Source organism: Bombina bombina, chromosome 3 (assembly GCF_027579735.1).
Source record: "Bombina bombina isolate aBomBom1 chromosome 3, aBomBom1.pri, whole genome shotgun sequence".
NCBI classification, from domain to species: domain Eukaryota; kingdom Metazoa; phylum Chordata; class Amphibia; order Anura; family Bombinatoridae; genus Bombina; species Bombina bombina.
Genome location: NC_069501.1, coordinates 282,900,143 through 282,924,044, shown reverse-complemented (window position 1 = coordinate 282,924,044; position 23,902 = coordinate 282,900,143). Strand labels below are relative to the sequence as shown.

Genomic DNA, 23,902 nt, shown 5'->3' with positions numbered 1-23,902 from the left:
TGTAGTCTGTGTGAGTCTCAATCACACGGTGGAGCCAGGAAGAATACTGCATTCCCTCTCAGTCCAGGCCAGGCTGCGCAAGTGAGCTCCGCCTCCACTGTCACCATGACATGCGCATCCACATACAATCCCATAGGACAGCAATAGCTGGGCCAGCTATTTAAAGGGACACTCAATTAAAATTAAACTTTCATTTTCTCTTGTAAGGTGTATCCAGTCCACGGATCATCCATTACTTGTGGGATATTCTCCTTCCCAACAGGAAGTTGCAAGAGGATCACCCACAGCAGAGCTGCTATATAGCTCCTCCCCTAACTGCCATATCCAGTCATTCTTTTGCAAGCTCTCAACATAGCTGGAGGTAGTAAGAGGAAAGTGGTGTAATATAGTTAGTTTTTTCTTCAATCAAAAGTTTATTGTTTTTAAATGGTACCGGAGTTGTACTATTTTATCTCAGGCAGCATTTAGAAGAAGAATCTGCCTGCGTTTTTCTATGATCTTAGCAGAAGTAACTAAGATCCACTGCTGTTCTCACATATGTCTGAGGAGTGAGGTAACTTCAGAGGGAGAATGGCGTGCAGGTTATCCTGCAATAAGGTATGTGCAGTTTAAGTTTTTCTAGGGATGGAATTTGCTAGAAAAAAGCTGCTGATTCCGGATTAATGTAAGTTAAGCCTAAATACAGTGATTTAATAGCGACTAGTATCAGGCTTGCTATCAGAGGTATATACTCTGATTAATGTGCAATATAAAATGTTTGCTGGCATGTTTAATCGTTTTTATATATGCTTTGGTGATAAAACTTATTGGGGCCTAGTTTTTTCCACATGGCTGGCTTGATTTTTGAGACATTCAGCTTCCCTCAGCAGTCCCCTGCATGCTTTAGGACATCTCTGAAGGGCTCAAAAGGCTTCAAAAGTCATATATTGAGGAAGGTAAAGCCACAGTGAAGCTGTGGCAGTTGTTGTGACTGTTTAAAAAACGTTTTTTTCAATTTGTTAATCCGTTTTTTGTATTAAGGGGTTAATCATCCATTTGCAAGTGGGTGCAATGCTCTGCTAACTTGTTACATACACTGTAAACATTTCGTTAGTTTAACTGCCTTTTTTCACTGTTATTTCAAATTTTAGCAAAATTTGTTTCCCTTAAAGGCACAGTAACGTTTTTTATATTGCTTGTTTAACTTGATGTAAAGTGTTTTCCAAGCTTGCTAGTCTCATTGCTAGTCTGTATAAACATGTCTGACATAGAGGAAACTCCTTGTTCATTATGTTTAAAAGCCATGGTGGAACCCCATATGAGAATATGTACTAAATGTATTGATTTCACTTTAAACAATAAAGATCAGCTTTTATCTTTAAAAAATTTATCACCAGAGGATTCTGGCGAGGGGGAAGTTATGCCGACTAAATCTCCCCACGTGTCAGACCCTTTGACTCCCGCTTAAGGGACTCACGCTAAAATGGCGCCAAGTACATCAAAGACGCCCATAGCGATTACTTTGCAAGACATGACGGCAATCATGGATAATACCCTGTCAGCGGTATTAGCCAGACTGACGGAATTTAGAGGAAAGAGCGATAGCTCTGGGGTTAGACGTAGTACAGAGCGTGCAGATGCCTTAAGGCCCATGTCTGATACTGCGTCACAATATGCAGAAGCTGAGGAAGGAGATCTTCAATCTGTGGGTGATATTTCTGATTCGGGGAAACCTGATTCAGATATTTCTACTTTTAAATTTAAGCTTGAGAACCTCCGTGTATTGCTTGGGGAGGTGTTAGCTGCTCTGAATGACTGTGACACAATTGCAGTACCAGAGAAATTGTGTAGACTGGATAAATACTATGCAGTGCCGGTGTGTACTGATGTTTTTCCGATACCTAAAAGGTTTACAGAAATTATTACTAAGGAGTGGGACATACCCGGTGTGCCGTTTTCCCCCCCTCCTACTTTTAGAAAAATGTTTCCAATAGACGCCACCACACGGGACTTATGGCAGACGGTCCCTAAGGTGGAGGGAGCAGTTTCTACTGTAGCAAAGCGTACCACTATCCCTGTCGAGGACAGTTGTGCTTTTTCAGATCCAATGGATAAAAAATTAGAAGGTTACCTTAAGAAAATGTTTATTCAACAAGGTTTTATCCTGCAGCCCCTTGCATGCATTGCGCCTGTCACTGCTGCGGCGTTCTGGTTTGAGTCTCTGGAAGAGGCCTTTCGGACAGCTACTCCATTGACTCAAATACTTGACAAGCTTAGAAAACTTAAGCTAGCTAATTCTTTTGTTTCTGACGCTATTGTTCATTTGACTAAACTACTAACGGCTAAGAATTCTGGATTCGCCATCCAGGCGCGTAGGGCGTTATGGCTTAAATCTTGGTCAGCTGACGTGACTTCAAAGTCTAAATTACTTAACATTCCCTTCAAGGAGCAGACCCTATTCGGGCCTGGTTTGAAGGAAATTATTGTTGACATTACTGGAGGTAAGGGTCATACCCTTCCTCAAGACAGGGCCAAATCAAAGGCCAAACAGTCTAATTTTCGTGCCTTTCGAAACTTCAAGGCAGGTGCAGCATCAACTTCCTCTGCTACAAGACAAGAGGGAACTTTTGCTCAATCCAAGCCGGGCTGGAAACCTAACCAGTCCTGGAACAAAGGCAAGCAGGCCAGAAAGCCTGCTGCTGCCTCTAAGACAGCATGAAGGAACGGCCCCCTATCCGGTAACGGGCGTGGGCAAGAGATGTTCAGGATCCCTGGGCGTTGGAGATCATATCTCAGGGATATCTTCTGGACTTCAAAGCTTCCCCTCCTCAAGGGAGATTTCACCTTTTCGAGATTATCTGTAAACCAGATAAAGAAAGAGGCATTCTTACGCTGTGTGCAAGACCTCCTAGTTATGGGAGTGATCTGTCCAGTTCCACAGTCGGAACAGAGACAGGGTTTTTATTCAAATCTGTTTGTGGTTCCCAAAAAAGAGGGAACCTTCAGACCCATTTTGGATCTAAAGATCTTAAACAAATTCCTCAGAGTTCCATCATTCAAAATGGAAACTATTCGGACCATCCTACCTATGATCCAGGAGGATCAGTACATGACCACATTGGATTTGAAGGATGCTTACCTTCACATACCGATTCACAAAGATCATCATCGGTTCCTAAGGTTTGCCTTTCTGGACAGGCATTACCAATTTGTGGCTCTTCCCTTCGGGTTAGCTACAGCTCCAAGAATCTTTACAAAGGTTCTGGGATCGCTTCTGGCGGTCCTAAGACCGCGAGGCATATCAGTGGCCCCTTATCTGGACGACATCCTGATACAGGCGTCAAGCTTTAAGATTGCCAAGTCACATACGGACATAGTTCTGGCATTTCTCAGGTCACATGGGTGGAAGGTGAACGAGGAAATGAGTTTTCTATCCCCACTCACAAGAGTCTCCTTCCTAGGTAGATAGATTCTGTAAAAATGAAGATTTACCTGACAGAATCCAGGTTATCAAAGCTTCTAAAATCTTGCCGTGTTCTTCATAAAATTCCGCGCCCTTCGGTGGCTCAGTGTATGGAAGTAATCGGCTTGATGGTAGTGGCGATGGACATAGTGCCATTTGCGCGACTACATCTCAGACCGCTGCAACTATGCATGCTCAGTCAGTGGAATGGGGATTACACAGATTTGTCCCCTCTGCTAAATCTGTATCAAGAGACCAGAGATTCTCTTCTCTGGTGGCTATCTCGGGTCCATCTGTCCAAAGGTATGACCTTTCGCAGGCCAGATTGGACAATTGTAACAACAGATGCCAGCCTTCTAGGTTGGGGTGCAGTCTGGAATTCCCTGAAGGCCAGGGATAGGCACGAGCCAAGGATGTGGCGGACATTTTCTAAAGTAAAGACCTTTAGTGAAGGACACCAAGGTACATTTACAATTAAAACTATTATTTTATAGTGCTGAATTTTATTATACTGATGCAGATACCACTGATCCTATAACCAGCCCTTGTCTGGCTATACACATGTGCCAGTGTCACTTCTGTGTCTTTGTATTGAGTTGGGTGTTATTATACAGATGAAGAAGATACACATCCAGTATTTCACTCAGGCTTTATTTATTCCATAACTTATCACCCAATATTGCTAGCAGTCTCTTGACAAGCCACTTATTTTATTCACACTAAATATTTTCCCTTTCCTATTATTTAATCAGAAAGAAAAGATATACTTAGGTTATGAATCACAACCTTACTATATCTTTTCTTTCTATTTAAATACTACTTATAATAAACCTCAGGTGCTGGTTAAAGTGCTTTATCTTTGCATATAAAGCTCCAGGGACACAGTGGCAGCTTGCTTCTGGAATCTTCCCTCTCTCTCTGTTTCACTCAGTCATTTTCAGGTACTAAGCGGCATCATGTGGGAGTGGCCACAATCCTGCCAAACGTGCCGCCGCATGTGTTAAGGAGGAGTCAGGACCAGTATTCATCTGTCTTACTCCTCCCTCCTCAGAGCAAAATGGGCGGCAGACACTGCAAGGGCCAGTCACGGACACCAGTGTCCGTGTAAGGACACCTTGCCTATTCCTGCTGAAGGCTCAGGGATCGTGGACTCAGGAGGAGAAACTCCTCCCAATAAATATTCTGGAATTAAGAGCAATATTCAATGCTCTTCTAGCTTGGCCTCAGTTAGCAACCCTGAGGTTAATCAGATTTCAGTCGGACAACATCACGACTGTGGCTTACATCAACCATCAAGGGGGAACCAGGAGTTCCGTAGCGATGTTAGAAGTCTCCAAGATAATGCGCTGGGCAGAGACTCACTCTTGCCACCTATCAGCAATCCATATCCCAGGTGTAGAGAACTGGGAGGCGGATTTTCTAAGTCGTCAGACTTTTCATCCGGGGGAGAGGGAACTCCATCCGGAGGTGTTTGCTCAATTGGTTCATCGTTGGGGCAAACCAGAACTGGATCTCATGGCATCTCGCCAGAACACCAACTTCCTTGTTGCGGATCCAGGTCCAGGGACCCAGATGCTCTAACAGCGCCTTGGTTCTTCAACCTGGCTAATATGTTTCCACCGTTTCCTCTGCTCCCTCGACTGATTGCCAAAATCAAACAGGAGAGAGCATCGGTGATCTTGATAGCGCCTGCGTGGCCACGCAGGACCTGGTATGCAGACCTAGTGGACATGTCATCCTTTCCACCATGGACCCTGCCTCTGAGACAAGACCTTCTACTACAAGGTCCTTTCAATCATCCGAATCTAATTTCTCTGAGACTGACTGCATGGAGATTGAACGCTTGATTTTATCAAAGCGTGGCTTCTCCGAGTCAGTCATTGATACCCTTATACAGTCACGAAAGCCTTTCACCAGGAAAATCTACCATAAGATATGGCGTAAATAACTTTATTGGTGTGAATCCAAGAATTACTCATGGAGTAAGGTTAGGATTCCTAGGATATTGTCCTTCCTCCAAGAGGGTTTGGAAAAAGGATTATCAGCTAGTTCTTTAAAGGGACAGATTTCTGCTCTGTCTATTCTTTTGCACAAGCGTCTGGCAGAAGTTCCAGACGTTCAATCTTTTTGTCAGGCTTTGGTTAGAATTAAGCCTGTGTTTAAACCTGTTGCTCCCCCATGGAGCTTAAACTTGGTTCTTAAAGTTCTTCAAGGGGTTCCGTTTGAACCCCTTCATTCCATTGATATCAAACTTTTATCTTGGAAAGTTCTGTTTTTGATGGCTATTTCCTCGGCTCGGAGAGTCTCTGAGTTATCTGCCTTACAATGTGATTCTCCTTATCTGATTTTCCATTCAGATAAAGTAGTTCTGCGTACAAAAACTGGGTTTTTACCTAAGGTAGTTTTTAACAAGAATATCAATCAAGAGATTGTTGTTCCATCATTGTGTCCTAATCCTTCTTCAAAGAAGGAACGCCTTTTACATAATCTGGACGTGGTCCGTGCTTTAAAGTTTTACTTACAAGCTACTAAAGTTTTTCGCCAAACATCTACACTGTTTGTTGTTTACTCTGGACAGAGGAGAGGTCAAAAAGCTTCGGCAACCTCTCTTTCTTTTTGGCTTCGGAGCGTAATACGCTTAGCCTATGAGACTGCTGGACAGCAGCCCCCTGAAAGGATTACAGCTCATTCTACTAGAACTGTGACTTCCACCTGGGCCTTTAAAAATGAGGCTTCTGTTGAACAGATTTGCAAGGCGTCGACTTGGTCTTCGCTTCATACCTTTTCAAAATTTTACAAATTTGATACTTTTGCTTCTTCTGAGGCTATTTTTGGGAGAAAGGTTCTACAGGCAGTGGTTCCTTCCATTTAAGCCTGCCTTGTCCCTCCCTTCATCCGTGTACTTTAGCTTTGGTATTGGTATCCCACAAGTAATGGATGATCCGTGGACTGGATACACCTTACAAGAGAAAACATAATTTATGCTTACCTGATAAATTTATTTCTCTTGTGGTGTATCCAGTCCACGGTCCGCCCTGTCTTTTTAAGGCAGGTCTAAATTTTAATTTAAACTACAGTCACCACTGCACCCTATGGTTTCTCCTTTCTCGGCTTGTTTCGGTCGAATGACTGGATATGGCAGTTAGGGGAGGAGCTATATAGCAGCTCTGCTGTGGGTGATCCTCTTGCAACTTCCTGTTGGGAAGGAGAATATCCCACAAGTAATGGATGATCCGTGGACTGGATACACCACAAGAGAAATAAATTTATCAGGTAAGCATAAATTATGTTATTCAGATAGAGCATGCCATTTTAAACAACTTTCCAATTTACTTCCATTAACAAAATGTGCACAGTCTTTTTATATTTAAACGTTTTGAGTCACCAGCTCCTACTGAGCATGTGCAAGAATAAGTGTGTATGCATTTGTGAGTGGCTGTTGGCTGTCACATGGTACGTGTATGCATTTGTGATTGGCTGATGGCTGTCACATGGTACAGGGGGAGTGGAAAAAGATAACTTTTAATATTGTCAGAAAAAAAATCTACTACTCATTTGAAGTTCAGTCTAAGTGCTATTGCATTGTCTTGTTATGTCGCATTTGTTGATTATGCAAATCTACTGTGTTGACTGGTCCTTTAAGTCATTTGTAATTGGTTGATTTAGCCACCCGGCCCTGAGTTCAGTAGAGTGGCCCTAGGGACTCAAAATTCTGCTGCCCCTTAAAAATCTGCCTCCCTAGGCACCGGCCTCGTTGGCCTATGCCTTAATACGCCCCTGGCTCCCTCCCCATGCACGCGCCCGCCCCTGCCCCCTCATGCACGTGCCCGCGCGGGCCCCCGCCACCCGGACATCCCCGCCATGATCCCGCCCCCCTCCACATGACCAGGGCTATCGATGGCCGCCACCCGCCTCCCACACAGGCTCCCACCAACGAGGAAAGCCACCGATCTCCGGTGCAGAAAGGGCCACAGAGTGGCTCTCTCTGCATTGGATGGCTACCAAAGGTTATTGCAGGGTGCCTCCATATCGAGGCATCACTGCAATAACCGGAAAGCAGCTGGAAGCGAGCAGGATCACTTCCAGCTGCTTTCCACACCGAGGACGTGCAGAGTACGTCCTCAGGCATTAACTGCCTTTTTTTTTAGGTCGTACCCTGCACGTCCTCGGTCGTTGAGGGGTTAAAGTGGAGTTTCTTTTATTGTTTTAGAGACAAGTAAGCAATTTTATATATTTTATTACTCACTTGATTGTGTACAACCAGATTTTAATGTCTCTGTTTTATTCAGGACTTTTATCCCCTTTATATTGCCCATATTAATCTTTTTAACTCTGCTTGCTACAGTCCTTATATAAGTTTGTGAATCCTCCGCTGATTACTCATCTTTCTATTTTCAGGTAGAAGAGATCAGAGGGTTTATCGATAAGATTGCTGAGAATGTGGAGGAAGTTAAGAGAAATCACAGCGCTATCCTTGCGTCACCCAACCCAGATGAGAGTGAGTACAGCTGATTACCTATTTGAAATATCTGTGCATTTTTATTGTGAGATATACAATCACTTCTAAAGCTTCTTTGCTTAATCTTTTATGAAACAGTAAATTTAATTTAGTTACTTAACTCCTGAATCATTTTCTTCCAACATTCCTGTAAGCCTATTTGCTGATTGTTGTGTTTGTAAGAACCTTTTGTCTATGAGCACCTTTAGGGTTACTGATTAGTCTGTTCTGGTGACTTTGTGTTGCAGTAAATAGCTGAACACAAGGTTTAACAAATACTCAAATGCTCTGAAAATTGTACTTCAATGCTTGACCTTTGTTGATTGTTTAAAGTATATGATTGGTCTTTGATATATTAGGGCATCTCACATTGTGCTAAGGTTGTTTGTCAGACATGAACACAATTTTCTATTTTTAACTGGCCCTATCACCATCTTTTACAACTTGCATTGGGTCTCTCTGGTTGTACATGACAAGCCCATGTAAACCTGATAGGAGCTATCAATTCATGATGTGTTGTTCATCTATGGATATTTATAATATATCCATAGTGATTAAAGAGACATGAAAGTAAAATCATGCAATAAGAGACTTTTAACTCTACTTCTGTTATCATATTGTCTTTGTTCTTTTGATATCCTTTGTTGAAAAGCATACCTAGGTAGTTCCGGAGCAGCAATGCACTACTGGGAGCCTGATGGCGTATATGCCTCTTGTTATTGGCGTAGCACATGTTTCACTAGATCCCAGTAAGTGCATGGCATTGGTTAAAGGGACATTAAAGTCAAAATTAAACTTCAGATAAAGCATGTAAAAAAACAACTTTTAAACTTAGACTTAGGTTGTGATTCACTGGTGGCTACCACATGATACAGGGGCAAAAGTAAATCTTGAAATTTGTTTTTAAAAAATCTGCTACTCATTTGACTTTTATTGCACATTGTTAAATGCAAGCAATAGTGCAATAAAGTACCGTGTGCGGTTAAGAGTGGGTGAAGTTGAGTGAGTAATCTGTGTTGGTGATTACCCTCATATAAGCAGTAGCGTTGCCACCTCAGCCATGTTCTCCTGGACAGCTATGAGTTACACATGGTGCAGGGTGTGCAGGGAGGAATATAAATAGTTTTGGACTGCAGCATTATGTGCTGTCCTGAGGCACTATACATGTTCCTCCCTCAACGCCCTGCAGCATGTATAACAAAACTGTCCAGAAAAACATGGATGAGGTGGCAAACCCTAATAAACAGCTACTTATTCTAAGTGATTTCTACACTATTTGAATGGGTGTTATCAAGGAATGGATTACAGCTTTAGACTACTTTGATCTATATATTATGATATGGCATGACAAACTCAGATGCAAGGTAGCCCTTGGTGGGTTAAAAAGATACCCTGGTGCCCTGTTTAGAGTCCTCAGGACACCCTTAGATCCCCCATTCCCCACACTTAGAATTTAGCTTGGTGGGGCTGGATTTTTTCTAGGCCTTGCAGCTGTGAAATACAAATTCAACTTCTATTGGGTTATTATATAATGTATTGTGTGTATTTGTGTCAAACCATGTATTCTCATCTACATAATGTTCCCTTAAATTGGTGTAAATGCCAGATATTAAATAATAATATAATTTTATAGATATTCATTGAAATGTAGCAATCCTATATTTTATTCTTATTTCACAGTCTCCTGGGTATTTCCACAAAAAATAAATTAAAAGAAATCAAAACCTTTATAACAATGCACCCATAGACGCAAACCTCAGAGAAAACCTCTGGTCAGATCTAACATTGCCACAACTGCCCGTGTCAGAATCTGAGAGATAAGCAAGGTTATTAGGGATTTACCCCAAGGAAAAACTCCAGGACTTGACGGATTACCAGACAAATTTTATAAAATTCTGAATCCCACAATCACTAATGATCTAATCAAACTATAAAATGACCTACTCACAGGGAGAACAAATATTTCTGATAGGTTTGTAGAAGCTCATATCAGCCTAATTGCTAAACCAGGTAGAGAGCCGAATTGTACCGCCCAATATCGTTATTGAACAACGATTATAAAATCCTCACAAAAATACTAGCAGATTAGCAAAATCACTACAACTTATTGTTCACAAAGACCAAACTGGTTTTGTTAAAGGCTGCTCTTTGGTCTCAAACATTAGAAAGTTACAACTTCTCTCATATTGCTGGTCATCACAAGGGAAGCAAATCAAAATACCCACACTACCAAAGGCCTGTCTGCTCGCAGTAGATGCAGAAAAGGCCTTTGACAAGGTCTTATGGGAACATTTATTTTATTCATTAGATAAATTTGCAATACAGGGAAATTTTGTTCATATCATTAGAAAATTATATTCTACCCCTCAAGCTGCACTAATTATCAATGGTATGGTCTTAGAGTGCTTTAGATTATACAGAGGCACCAGGCAGGGATGTCCACTATCCCCTCTTCTCTTCAACCTGGCAATTGAACCCCTAGCAATAAAAATTTGAAATACCGTACTTGGGATCAGAAACTATGCATCTCTCCCTATATGCGGGTAACATGGTTTTGATTGTTCCTGAACCGCCCAAAAATGTACCTAACCTAATATCCCTTATTGATCTTTTTGGAAAGATATCGGGTTATCAGATTAACACAGACAAATCCAAACTCATGTGGTTAAGCCCTGTGGAAGGCGAGCAAATAACCTACCTTCCAATTCAAAACAGTCAGAAATGGTTTTAAATATTGGGTATACAACTGTCCAGAAACTCAAACAATTGTTATGACTTCAATTTCAAACAGATAATTACCACCCTTACCACGCAACTCAAATCCTGTACTAGCCTACCCCCCCCCCCCCTCTCTCTCTGGGAGAATAAATGTAATCAAAATGACAGTGTTTACCAAGATACTCTATACCTTCCAAATGCTCCCACTCCTATTAAAAAAGTTAGATCTTAAATTATTAAACAGGGCAATCCTAGACTTTACCTGGGGACACAAAAAAACATAATTTATGCAAGAACTTACCTGATAAATTCATTTCTTTCATATTGGCAAGAGTCCATGAGCTAGTGATGTATGGGATATACAATCCTACCAGGAGGGACAAAGTTTCCCAAACCTCAAAATGCCTATAAATACACCCCTCACCACACCCACAATTCAGTTTAACGAATAGCCAAGTAGTGAGGTGATAAAGAAAGGAGTATAAAGCACCAACAAAGACATTTTGAATAATTGTGCTTTATTCAAAAAATCATAACCACCATAAAAAGGGTGGGCCTCATGGACTCTTGCCAATATGAAAGAAATGAATTTATCAGGTAAGTTCTTACATAAATTATGTTTTCTTTCATGTAATTGGCAAGAGTCCATGAGCTAGTGACGTATGGGATATCAAATACCCAAGATGTGGAACTCCACGCAAAAGTCACTAGAGAGGGAGGGATAAAAAATAAACAACAGCCAAATGCAGAAAAAATAATCCACAACCCAAATATAAGTTATTCTTATAAAGAAAAGAAAAGCTTAAAATAGAATCAGAAGAATCAAATTGAAACAGCTGCCTGAAGAACGTTTCTACCAAAAACTGCTTCAGAAGAAGCAAATACATCAAAATGGTAAAATTTTGTAAATGTATGCAAAGAGGACCAAGTCACTGCTTTGCAAATCTGATCAACTGAAGCTTCATTCTTAAAAGCCCACGAAGTGGAGACTGACCTAGTAGAATGAGCTGTAATTCTCTGAGGCGGGGCTTGACCCAACTCCAAATAAGCTTGAAGAATCAAAAGCTTTAACCAAGAGGCCAAGGAAATAGCAGAGGCCTTCTGACCTTTACTAGGAGCAGAAAATATAGCAAATAGACTAGAAGTCTTCCTGAAATCTTTAGTAGCTTCAACATAATATTTCAAAGCTCTTACCACATCCAAAGAATGTAAGGATCTTTCCAAAGAATTCTTAGGATTAGGACACAAGGAAGGGACAACAATTTCTCTACTAATGTTGTTGGAATTCACAACCTTAGGTAAAAATTCAAATGAAGTCCGCAAAACCGCCTTATCCTGATGAAAAATCAGAAAAGGAGATTCACAAGAAAGAGCAGATAGTTCAGACACTCTTGTAGCAGAAGAGATGGCCAAAAGGAACAAAACTTTCCAAGAAAGAAGTTTAATGTCCAAAGAATGCATAGGCTCAAACAGAGGAGCCTGTAACGCCTTCAAAACCAAATTAAGACTCCAAGGAGGAGAAATTGATTTAATGACGGGCTTAATACGAACTAAAGCCTGTACAAAACGTGAATATCAGGAAGTTTAGCAATCTTTCTGTGAAATAAAACTGAAAGAGCAGAGATTTGTCCCTTCAAGGAACTTGCAGACAAACCCTTATCCAAACCATCCTGGAGAAACTGTAAAATTCTAGGAATTCTAAAAGAATGCCAACAGAATTTATGAGAAGAACACCATGAAATGTAAATCTTCCAAACTGGATAATAAATCTTCCTAGAGACAGATTTACGAGCTTGTAACATAGTATTAATTACTGAGTCAAAGAAACCTCTATGACTTAATACCAAGCATTCAATTTCCATACCTTCAAATTTAATGATTTGAGATCCTGATGAAAAAACGGCCCTTGAGACGGTAGGTCCGGCCTTAACAGAAGTGGCCAAGGTTGGCAACTAGACATCTGAACAAGATCTGCATACCAAAACCTGTGGGGCCATGCTGGAGCCACCAGCAACACAAACGATTGTTCCATGATGATCTTGGAGATCACTCTTGGAAGAAGAACTAGAGGCGGGAAGATATAAGCAGGTTGATAACACCAAGGAAGTGTTAGCGCATCCACTGCTTCCGCCTGAAAATCCCTGGATCTGGACAGGTATCTGGGAAGTTTCTTGTTTAGATGAGAGGCCATCAGATCCATTTCTGGAAGACCCCACATCTGAACAATCTGAGAAAACACATCCGGATGGAGAGACCAATCCCCTGTATGTAAAGTCTGACGGCTGAGATAATCCGCCTCCCAATTGTCTACACCTGGGATATGAACCGCAGAAATTAGACAAGAGCTGGATTCCGCCCAAACAAGTATCCAAGATACTTCTTTCATAGCTAGGGGACTGTGAGTCCCACCCTGATGATTGACATATGCCACAATTGTGATATTGTCTGTCTGAAAACAAATGAACGGTTCTCTCTTCAACAGAGGCCAAAACTGAAGAGCTCTGAGAATTGCACGAGCTCTCAGAATTGCACGAGTTCTAAAATATTGATTGGTAATCTCGCCTCTTGAGATTTCCTAACTCCTTGTGCTGCCAGAGATCCCCAGACAGCTCCCCAACCTGAAAGACTCGCATCTGTTGTGATCACAGTCCAGGTTGGCCGAACAAAAGAGGCCCCTTGAACTAAATGCTGGTGACCACCACGTCAGAGAGTGTCAAACATTGGGATTTAAGGATATTAATTGTGATATCTTTGTATAATCCCGGCACCATTGATTCAGCATTCAAAGCTGGAGTGGTCTCATTTGTAAACGAGCAAAAGGAATCGCGTCCGATGCTGCAGTCATGAGGCCTAAAACTTCCATGCACATAGCCACTGAAGGGAATGACTGAGACTGAAGGTGCCGACATGCTGCAACCAATTTCAAATGGCTCCTGTCTGTTAGAGACAGAGTCATGGACACTGAATCTATCTGGAAACCTAAAAAGCTGACCCTTGTCTGAGGAATCAAGAAACTTTTTGGTAAATTGATCCTCCAACCATGTTTTTTCGAAGAAACAACACAAGTTGATTTGTGTGAGATTCTGCAAAACGTAAAGACTTAGCTAGTACCAAGATATCGTCCAAATAAGGAAACACCGCAATACCCTGTTCTCTGATTACAGAGAGTAGGGCACCCAGAACCTTTGAAAAGATTCTTGGAGCTGTTGCTAGGCCAAATGGAAGAGCAACAGATTGGTAATGCTTGTCTAGAAAAGAGAATCTCAGGAACTGTAATGTTCTGGATGAATCAGAATATGAACGTAATCATCCTGCAAGTCTATTGTAGACATATAATGTCCTTGCTGAACAAAAGGCAGAATAGTCCTTATAGTTACCATCTTGAAAGTTGGTACTCTTACATAACTATTCAAAATTTTCAGATCCAGAACTGGTCTGAATGAATTTTCTTTCTTTGGGACAATGAATAGATTTGAATAAAACCCCAGGCCTTGTTCCTGAAAAGGAACCGGCATGATTACCCCTGAAACCTCCAGATCTGAAACACATTTCAGGAAAGCCTGAGCTTTTACTGGATTCACTGGGAATGCGTGAGAGAAAAAAAATCTCTCCACAGGAGGTCTTATTCTGAATCCAATTCGGTACCCCTGAGAGACAATGCTCTGAATACATTGATTTTGGATAGAATTTATCCAAACATCCTTGACAAACCTTAATCTGCCCCCTACCAGCTGTGCTGGAATGAGGGCTGCACCTTCATGTGGACTTAGGGACTGACTTTGGTTTCTTGAAAGGCTTGGATTTATTCCAATTTGAGGAAGGCTTCCAATTGGAAACAGATTCCTTGCATGAAGGATTAGGTTTTTGTTCCTTATTTTGACGAAAGGAATGAAAAGGATTAGAAGCCTTAGATTTCCCTTTAGGTTTTTTATCCTGAGGCAAAAAAGCTCCTTTCCCCCCAGTAACAGTTGAAATAATAGAATCCAACTGAGAACAAAATAAATTATTACCTTGGAAAGAAAGATATAGTAATCTAGACTTAGATGTCATATCAGCATTCCAAGATTTAAGCCACAAAGCTCTTCTAGCTAAAATAGCTAAAGACATGGATCTAACATCAATTTTGATAATATCAAAAATGGCATCACAAATAAAATGATTAGCATGCTGCAGTAAGCGAACAATGCTAGCTATGTCAGAATCCAATTCTTGTTGCGCTAAATTCTCCAACCAAAAAGTTGAAGCAGCTGCAACATCAGCCAAAGTAATTGCAGGCCTAAGAAGATGACCTGAATATAAATAGGCTTTCCTTAGATAAGATTCAAGCTTCCTATCTAAAGGATCTTTAAAGGAAGTACTATCTTCCATATTAATAGTGGTTCGTTTAGCAAGAGTAGAAATAGCCCCATCAACTTTGGGGATCTTTTCCCAAAACTCTATTGCAACCGCTGGTAAAGGATACAATTTTTTAAACCTTGCAGAAGGATTAAAAGGAGTACCTGGCTTACTCCATTCCTTAGAAATCATGTCAGAAATAGCAGCAGGAATAGGAAAAACCTCTGGAGTAACCACAGTAGGTTTAAAAACAGCATTTAAATGTTTACTGGTTTTAATATCAAGAGGACTAGCTTCCTCAATATCCAAAGTAATTTGTCAGTGTCTGAGGAAGGATCTTCTGAATCAGATAGATCCTCATCAGAAGTGGATAATTCATTATGTTGTCGGTCATCTGAAATTTCATCAACTTTATGAGAAGTTTTAAAAGACCTCTTACGCTTATTAGAAGGTGGAAATGCAGACAAACCCTTCTGAATAGAATCAGTAACGAATTCTTTAAAATTCACAGGTATATCATGTACATTAGAAGTTGAAGGAACTGCAACCGGTAATGTACTATTACAGATGGACACTCTATCTGCATGTAAAAGTTTATCATGACAACTAATACAAATGAAATTAGGAGATATAATCTCCACAATTTTACAACAAATGCACTTAGCTTTGGTAGAACCGATGTCAGGCAGCAAAGTTCCAACAGATACTTCTGAGGCAGGATCAAATTGAGACATCTTGCAGAATGTAAAAGAAAAAACAACATATAAAGCAAAATTATCAATTTCCTTATATGACAGTTTCAGGAATGGGAAAAAATGCAAATAGCATAGCCATCTGACTTAGAAAAAGGCAAGAGGCAAAAGCAATGGGGCAATAAATAATTAAGTTTGGCGCCAAGTATGACGCCCAACGTAGCTTAGAAAATGTTTTGGCGCCAAACATGTCCGGAAATGACACACTCGCGTCACTAACGACGCAACCCTGTGTGAACCCCTGTGTCAACTAAGACACCGGAAATGACGAACTAGCGTCAACGGATGTGCCTTTTCGCACCAAAAAATTATCGCGCCAAGAACGACGCAATAAAGTGTAGCATTTAGCGCACCCGCGAGCCTAAGACAGCCCGCAAAAAAACAAGTAGTCAATTGGAAAAAAGACTAAACCCCAGGTAAGAAAAATATTTCTCAATATTAACTTTCCCAAATATGAAACTGACAATCTGCAAAAGGAAATACATGAACCTGACTGATGGCAAATATAAGTACAATACATATATTTAGAACTTTATATAAATGCATAAAGTGCCAAACCATAGCTGAGGTGTCTTAAGAAATAAAAACATACTTACCAAAGACACCCATCCACATATAGCAGATAGCCAAACCAGTACTGAAACAGTTATCGTCGATCTGAAAAGGGAGGTAGGAGATGAATCTCTACGACGGATAACAGAGAACCTATGAAATAGACCCCCGTTAGGAAAATCACTGCATTAAATAGGTAATACTCTCCACGTCCCTCTGACATTCGATGTACTCTGAGAGGAATCGGGCTTCAAAATGCTGAGAAGCGCATGTCAACATAGAAATCTTAGCACAAACTTACTTCACCACCTCCATAGGAGGCAAAGTTTGTAAAACTGAATTGTGGGTGTGGTGAGGGGTGTATTTATAGGCATTTTGAGGTTTGGGAAACTTTGCCCCTCCTGGTAGGATTGTATATCTTATACATCACTAGCTCATGGACTCTTGCCAATTACATGAAAGAAACACAGAATAAGACTTACAAAACTGACAGCCACATTGGGAGGGGGTGGGTTTGGATTACCTAATCTGGAACTCTATGACTGGGCTGTATCGGGGGAAGATCATAATGGATTGGTAAACGGGTAGTGGTTGTTTCACAATTCCGCACCTAGAAAGTGAAATAATAGGTCCCTAGAAATGTAACTAAACGTAATGAAATCGCAAGTCAAAGGGATAATTGGATCACTCTTACCTATTAGCGAACCCTTGAAGGCTTGGCAAAAAGTCTGTAAATATCCTGGAGATAGATAATACATACTCTAAATAGCTCCCCTTAAAAGGCAATCATGATTTTATTGCCAGATTCTCAACTAAACCTTTCAGAATGTGGTATGAAAAAGGGATAAAAACAGTAAGCCAACTCCTAGTAAATGGAAGAAACTTTTCAAAATTTGAGAGAAGAGTTTGATCTACCCACAAAACATCACTTTGCATACCTACAGGCAAAACATTACACCCAACAATTACTCAAAACAATTAACACAGCAGGACATCCAGGTCTGGAGTCATGCATCACACTATTCAAAAATGGTATACACTCAATATCCTACAAAATGTTACTTCAACCTGTAGAGAAAGACAACAGCTCAATCTCACTAAGATGGTCAACCCTCCCGGACAACCCTACAACAAGCCAGAAAATAATAGATGGTTTTCAGCTTGTAAAGAGTGCAACATTAGCCTCAGACTTGAGGGAAACACATACAAAATTACTATATCAGGCATATATAACATTAAGACTCCTGAAAAAAATGGAAAATATCAACAGAAAACATATGCCCAAAGTCTAGTTATCTAGACCCAAACATAATGCACTTTGTCAGAAATTGTCCACACATTGAAAAGTATTGGGCACGGTATTAAACAATAACCCAACACTATGTGCCACTAAATGAATTAGAAATCTTATTTCTTAATCTACCTAATACACTGAGACAAAACATTCACAATCAACGTGATACTCCTGGCAAGGAAGTTAATTTTTAAATATTGGCCCACCAGTACAATACCTAAGCTTAGTGAATTAAAGATTACCGTGCTATGCCAATTAACAAGAGAAAAATGGGACACTATTGGAGATCCAAATTAAAGAACTAAGAAATTCATAAACAAGTGGAAACCTTTCATCCTGTCACTACATAAAGAAACACAGAACCAGATCATTCACCCACTTAGAAACACAATCTACATTTTAAAAAAACAGCTTACAGGACATGGACTTACGATTAGAAAAGATTACAGCAAATAACTATCCACTTGACAGGAAAAACTAGACAATTTTACAAACAAACAAAAACTATTTTCTCACAAATTGGTTGTCTCCTTTCTTTGGCTTATATTGTAATAATAATATGGCAGTGTAGATTGATCCAGAGGGACATTGCGAGAGGCCTTTAATAGTAGTTTATATTTTATTATGTGATTAGTTTTATTTGAATGCTATAAGTTTATGTTAAATAAATAAAATGTTGAAAACAGCTGAAGAAGAACAGACAAAATACCATGGATATTACCAATACAGGCTGCTAAGAGATCCAAAGAAAGAACAAGTTAATTCACATTCTGTCAAAATTTTTATCATCAGATGTAACCAACAAAAATGTATATATGTATATACTGTATATGTATATGTCTGTTCTCAGAAAGCTTCAATAAAGAAAGTTCATAATATATAAATATATATATATATATATATATATATATATATATATAATTTAAAAGAGAAAGACATTGTTCACTTGTTGCAATAAAATATCCCCATCAACAATTTATAAATCTAGCAGAGTATATATAAGTGCAACAGGTCTATTACAAAGCCTTTTGGTAACCCAGCAGTGGAATTCTCTTGGGTTTGCCCTGTGCACAAAGCTAGATTCATAAAGACATGGTTTGATGAGTTTGTTGACCTCAACCCCACTGAACACCTTTGGGATAAATTGAAACCAAATTGCAAGCCAGACCTTTTCATCCAAAGCAGTGCCTGACCTCAGACATTCTCCTTTGTTTAAATGGGTACAGATTTCCACAGACACACTCCAAAATTGTGGTGAAAGCTTTCCCAGAGTTGCGGCTGTTATACCTGCAAAGGTGGCTAATTGCATAGTAATCCCCATTGTTTTGGAATCCGTTATCAAACAAGCTATGAAGCCACAAACAAACACACTCACTGGATTTAACTTCACTTAATATTTATTAGTGGACGTTTTGGGGCTGAGAAAAGGGTGAAAGCCCCAAAACATCACATAATAAATATAAAGTGAAGTTAAATCCAGAGAGTACAGACTTTTAGTGGTTGCATGCTCATTTGTCCAGCACCCTGGTATTTTAGCTCTGAATTAGAGTGTGCGCTAGCATTTGGAATTTATATTTATATAGTATGTGTGTGTCAAGGAAAATAAGCCCTATGATTATTGTGACAGCACATGAAGTAGGATATATTTATAGACAATTGGATTAATATTAAGCCTTCCACTTAAATAACTGCAGAATGTGAACCACTATTCAACTGGAAACCTCTCCTACTTCTGCCCACTTCTATCATCCATTGATTTTGGCTTGGGAAATGCTTACTAGGAACTCTGATTATTTTTCTGACTACTGGTTACATTCCTATCAGCTCATTTTAATGGTTCTTATGAGCTTTACAAATTGGGATTGTGCCTTTAAACACTTTCCAGATTATACATCTCTGTAGTGCACTAATTCTTAACCAGGGTGTCATGCAGAAGGAAGTGATTGTAAAAGGTTAAGAGAGAGAGAAAATCTCTGAAAGTTGAAACATCCTTTTGTTTGTGTGTATTTTTACCTGCTTAGTCAAACTGTGATTATGTGAATCATTGTGCAGTACAATGAAGCCGACTCTCATTTTAGCATTATGGTTATGTGCAAAGCTCTCCTCCATCGCTGTGCTTATTCACGGGCTCTCAGTGTGTGGGCCTTTCAGTCTGTCACACACGCTTGCGTTTTGCTCTCCGCCTCTCAATTTCTAAATCTCAGTCACGAAAGGACAGCAATGAATGAGAGAATTTAGTTCCTTGGAGTGTTGCCAGCCCTTGTCACCTCTACCAATTAAGACTGGGTAATTGTTTCTTTCAGTAAAAACTCTGTGTTCTACAAGTCATTGTCAGAGGGTGAGGAACGATTTGGGGCGGCTCCTGTAAGGTTTGAAAGTTTAATTGGATTTCAAAACAGTCCTGGTTGTTTATTCCCCAGTGAGGTCTTGTTATCTTGTTTAAGGCATTGATATATGGGCTTAATGTGTGCACACCCACACCGAGCATTGTCCTATTTTGTAATAAAGCATTTTGGTGTTCAGATAGTTTACAAGATCATTAGATCCATTTTACATACCCTTGAAAAATTATCTTATTTCATTTGAGTATTTTGATGGAAAATTTAGTGGATCAGTGAACATGTCTTTAAAAACTGCTTTACATATTGTCTTTTTTTGGTTGCATTATATATTTTTTAAAAATGTCATCTTTGCAGTTCAGTGCAGAGAGCTGTGGTCTTAATGCATATTCTGTCCTCATCCGCATGGAACAAGCAGGAGTGAAGCTCTCACATAATACAAGTACAGCATTGGGTGTGTTGGAAAGTAGGTCAGATCCTTCCATCTGAGGGCATAATACAGTGCTAACAATAAAACAAATACATTTACTGATGCACAATTATTGTGCCAGTCCATTCCTTTCTGTGTCAAACCGTTTAAAATTTGCTGTATCGTTTCCTTCAGACTCTCCTTTAGATTCTCCTGTACCAATCCTTTTAGTCTGTCACTGCTGCCAAGGCTTTGCATCTTGCATCTGCCTCTGTTATATCAATCTCCTGCAGTTATTGTCTGAATTATGGAGATGTTTTACAGCATTCAAGTCAACTAAATTTCCATATACATTCAAATATTGTTCCTTCCCTACTGCCTTCCTTCTCAATATATAAAACACACTGAATGTCAATACCATATATCTTTATCATTTTAAGATAACTGATGTAGAGAAAACAGAGGCATATTTAGGTTTTGTGCTGCCCTAGGCACTCACAATTCTGCTGCCCCCACCCCCAGGTTTTAGGCCCATTTTAGCCATAATATTTTTTGGTCAGGGTGTATTGTAACATGCCCTTTTTCTATTTTTCATGAGTAAATGAGAATAGAGGAGGGAGAGCAGGGAAGAGAATTGAGGGGTTGGAGAGAAGGAGGGAGAGAGTGCAGATGAGTGAGAGAAGGCGGAAGAGATTACGCTGATTTCCATTGGTGGCTTTAATCAGCAGCTGTATTAACTGTTGTTCCCAGTAGATGAGTGAGCCATTACTACTAGTAGAAACAGAAAAGGGTCAGGGAGTAGCGCAGTCAGTGATAACCCTAGCTTCTATATGTTCCTGTTCCTACACGCAGGAAAATAGTATTAGAAAAGATAATATGAAGGAAACAGTCCAGTTCCGTAAAACATCAAAATTGATTGGACAATTTTAAAATCCAAATTGGAATGAAACATCAGCAGCATACAAGCGTACATCAGAGAAGCATACACCAAATGTCTTACGCGTTTCGGGCCGTTGGCCGTAATCATAGCTTAACTGGTTACAATCTAGCATACTATTTAAACTAACAGCTCTATGTTAATAGGTTAAAATCAAAACACACGCATCTCTGTGCACACCTGAAATTTAATCAAGTTAATCAACTACTCTCAGCCTAAAGCTGTCAGACATGCAGTCATAATAGACCGTTACAATGTATGAGAATAACTAAATACACACACTATAAAGATAAATCATTAGGAATGATTAAGAATACGAGTCAAAAGAAAATTGCTACCACGTCCGGCAAGATACATATCCCCAGAAAGTTACAATAATGTATAAGTATATATATATATATATATATATATATATATAAACAGGTAACTTTGAATACTTAGAAAATTGAAGATCAAAGAAACTGAATACAGAAGATCGAAAGTACGTTTCAAATAGACACAAATTCAAAATATAAATTTACATTTACATTTCTAGTAAAGATGCATGCAGTATACTCTGCCATAAAATGTAAAAACTACCTAGAGAGGAGACATAGGAGGGGCCAATATATAGTATAAAACCACTAAGGAAATAGCATATGTACATATAACCAAGACATGTATGGTGAGACCAATTATAGTATAGAAGATCAAACGGTCCAGGGTAATATACCAATCTCAACCTACATAATGCATGAAAATACAAATATATACAAAATGCTATTCCCAAAAGTTGATAATATCATAACGTGAGTTAAGTCCTAGAGGGATCCTGGTTTTTAATTTCAGAATCCAAAAAAACTCTCTTTTGGCCAGAATGTTATCCAAATACCCCCCTCTCTCTTTGGTCTCTGAATTTTCTCTATCATACACCATTTGAAAGTACCCAATTTACTATTATGTTTTCTCCTACATTGGTGTGTCCGGTCCACGGCTTCATCCTTACTTGTGGGATATTCTCTTCCCCTACAGGAAATGGCAAAGAGAGCACACAGCAAGAGCTGTCCATATAGCCCCCCTCTGGCTCCGCCCCCCCAGTCATTCTCTTTGCCTGCTCTGAAGAAGTAGCATCTCCACGGGGATGGTAAAGAGTATGTGGTGTTAGTTGTAGTTTTATTTCTTCTATCAAGAGTTTGTTATTTTAAAATAGTGCCGGTTTGTACTATTTACTCTACAACAGAAAGTGATGAAGAGTTCTGTTAAAAGAGGAGTATGATTTTAGCAACAGTAACTAAAATCCATTTCTGTTCCCACGCAGGACTGTTGAAACCAGAGAACTTCAGTTGGGGGGAACAGTTTGCAGACTTTTCTGCTCCAGGTATGACTAGTCTCTTTTCTAACAAGACATAGTAATGCTAGAAGACTGTCATTTTCCCTTATGGGATCGGTAAGCCATTTATAACAGAATGAAGGCTTATAAATGGGCTCTATACTGGTTGACACTATTGTGGGCTAAATCGATTGATTTATATAGTATTTATATGACTTTTGAAGTGTTTTGTGACTTGGAAACACTTTTGGGAACGTTTTTATTACGCCTGGCAGTTGTTTAGACACCTAATCTAGTCAGGAAGGCCCCTTCACTCTGGTATGCAGAGGGAGGAGGCCTCATTTTCGCGCCTCAGTTGCGCAGTTACTTCTAGAAGCAGTGCATGCAGCTTCATGTGAGAGGCTCCCAGAATTTTCAAAAAGGTGCTAGGGTCCCTTCTAGCGGTTCTAAGACCAAGGGGCATTGCTGTAGCACCTTACCTAGACGACATTCTAATCCAAGCGTCGTCCCTTTCCAAAGCAAGGGCTCATACAGACATTGTTTTAGCCTTTCTCAGGTCTCACGGGTGGAAGGTGAACGTAGAAAAGAGTTCCCTGTCCCCGTCCACAAGGGTTCCCTTTCTGGGAACAATAATAGATTCTGTAGAAATGAAGATTTTCCTGACAGAGGTCAGAAAATTAAAGCTTCTAAACGCTTGTCAAGTTCTTCAATCTATTCCTCAGCCTTCCATAGCTCAGTGCATGGAGGTAATAGGATTAATGGTTGCAGCAATGGACGTGGTTCCTTTTTCACAAATTCATCTAAGACCATTACAACTGTGCATGCTCAAACAGTGGAATGGGGATTATGCAGACTTGTCTCCCCAGATTCATGTAGACCAGGTAACCAGAGACTCACTCCGCTGGTGGTTGATTCAGGATCACCTGTCTCAGGGAATGAGTTTCCGCAGACCAGAGTGGGTCATCGTCACGACCGACGCCAGTCTCTTAGGCTGGGGCGCAGTCTGGGACTCCCTGAAAGCTCAGGGTCTTTGGTCTCGGGAAGAGTCTCTCCTCCCGATAAACATTTTGGAACTGAGAGCGATATTCAATGCGCTCCTGGCCTGGCCTCACCTAGCGAAGGCCAGATTCATAAGATTTCAGTTGGACAACATGACGACTGTAGCGTACATCAATCATCAGGGGGGAACAAAGAGTTCCTTGGCGATGAGCGAGGTATCCAAGATCATAAAATGGGCGGAGGATCACTCCTGCCACCTATCTGCAATTCACATCCCAGGAGTAGACAACTGGGAGGCGGATTATTTAAGTCGTCAGA

At 40.2% G+C, this 23,902-nt stretch overlaps 1 protein-coding gene across 1 annotated transcript in view; it reads left to right on the top strand.

The window, feature by feature from the left end:
- STX1A (syntaxin 1A) overlaps window positions 1-23,902 on the top strand; it is a 348,539-nt gene that overhangs the window by 191,142 nt on the left and 133,495 nt on the right. The window contains exon 3 of the mRNA XM_053706325.1: window positions 7,841-7,940. Coding sequence (XP_053562300.1) covers window positions 7,841-7,940 — 100 coding nt within the window. The remainder of the gene's footprint in view (window positions 1-7,840; window positions 7,941-23,902) is intronic.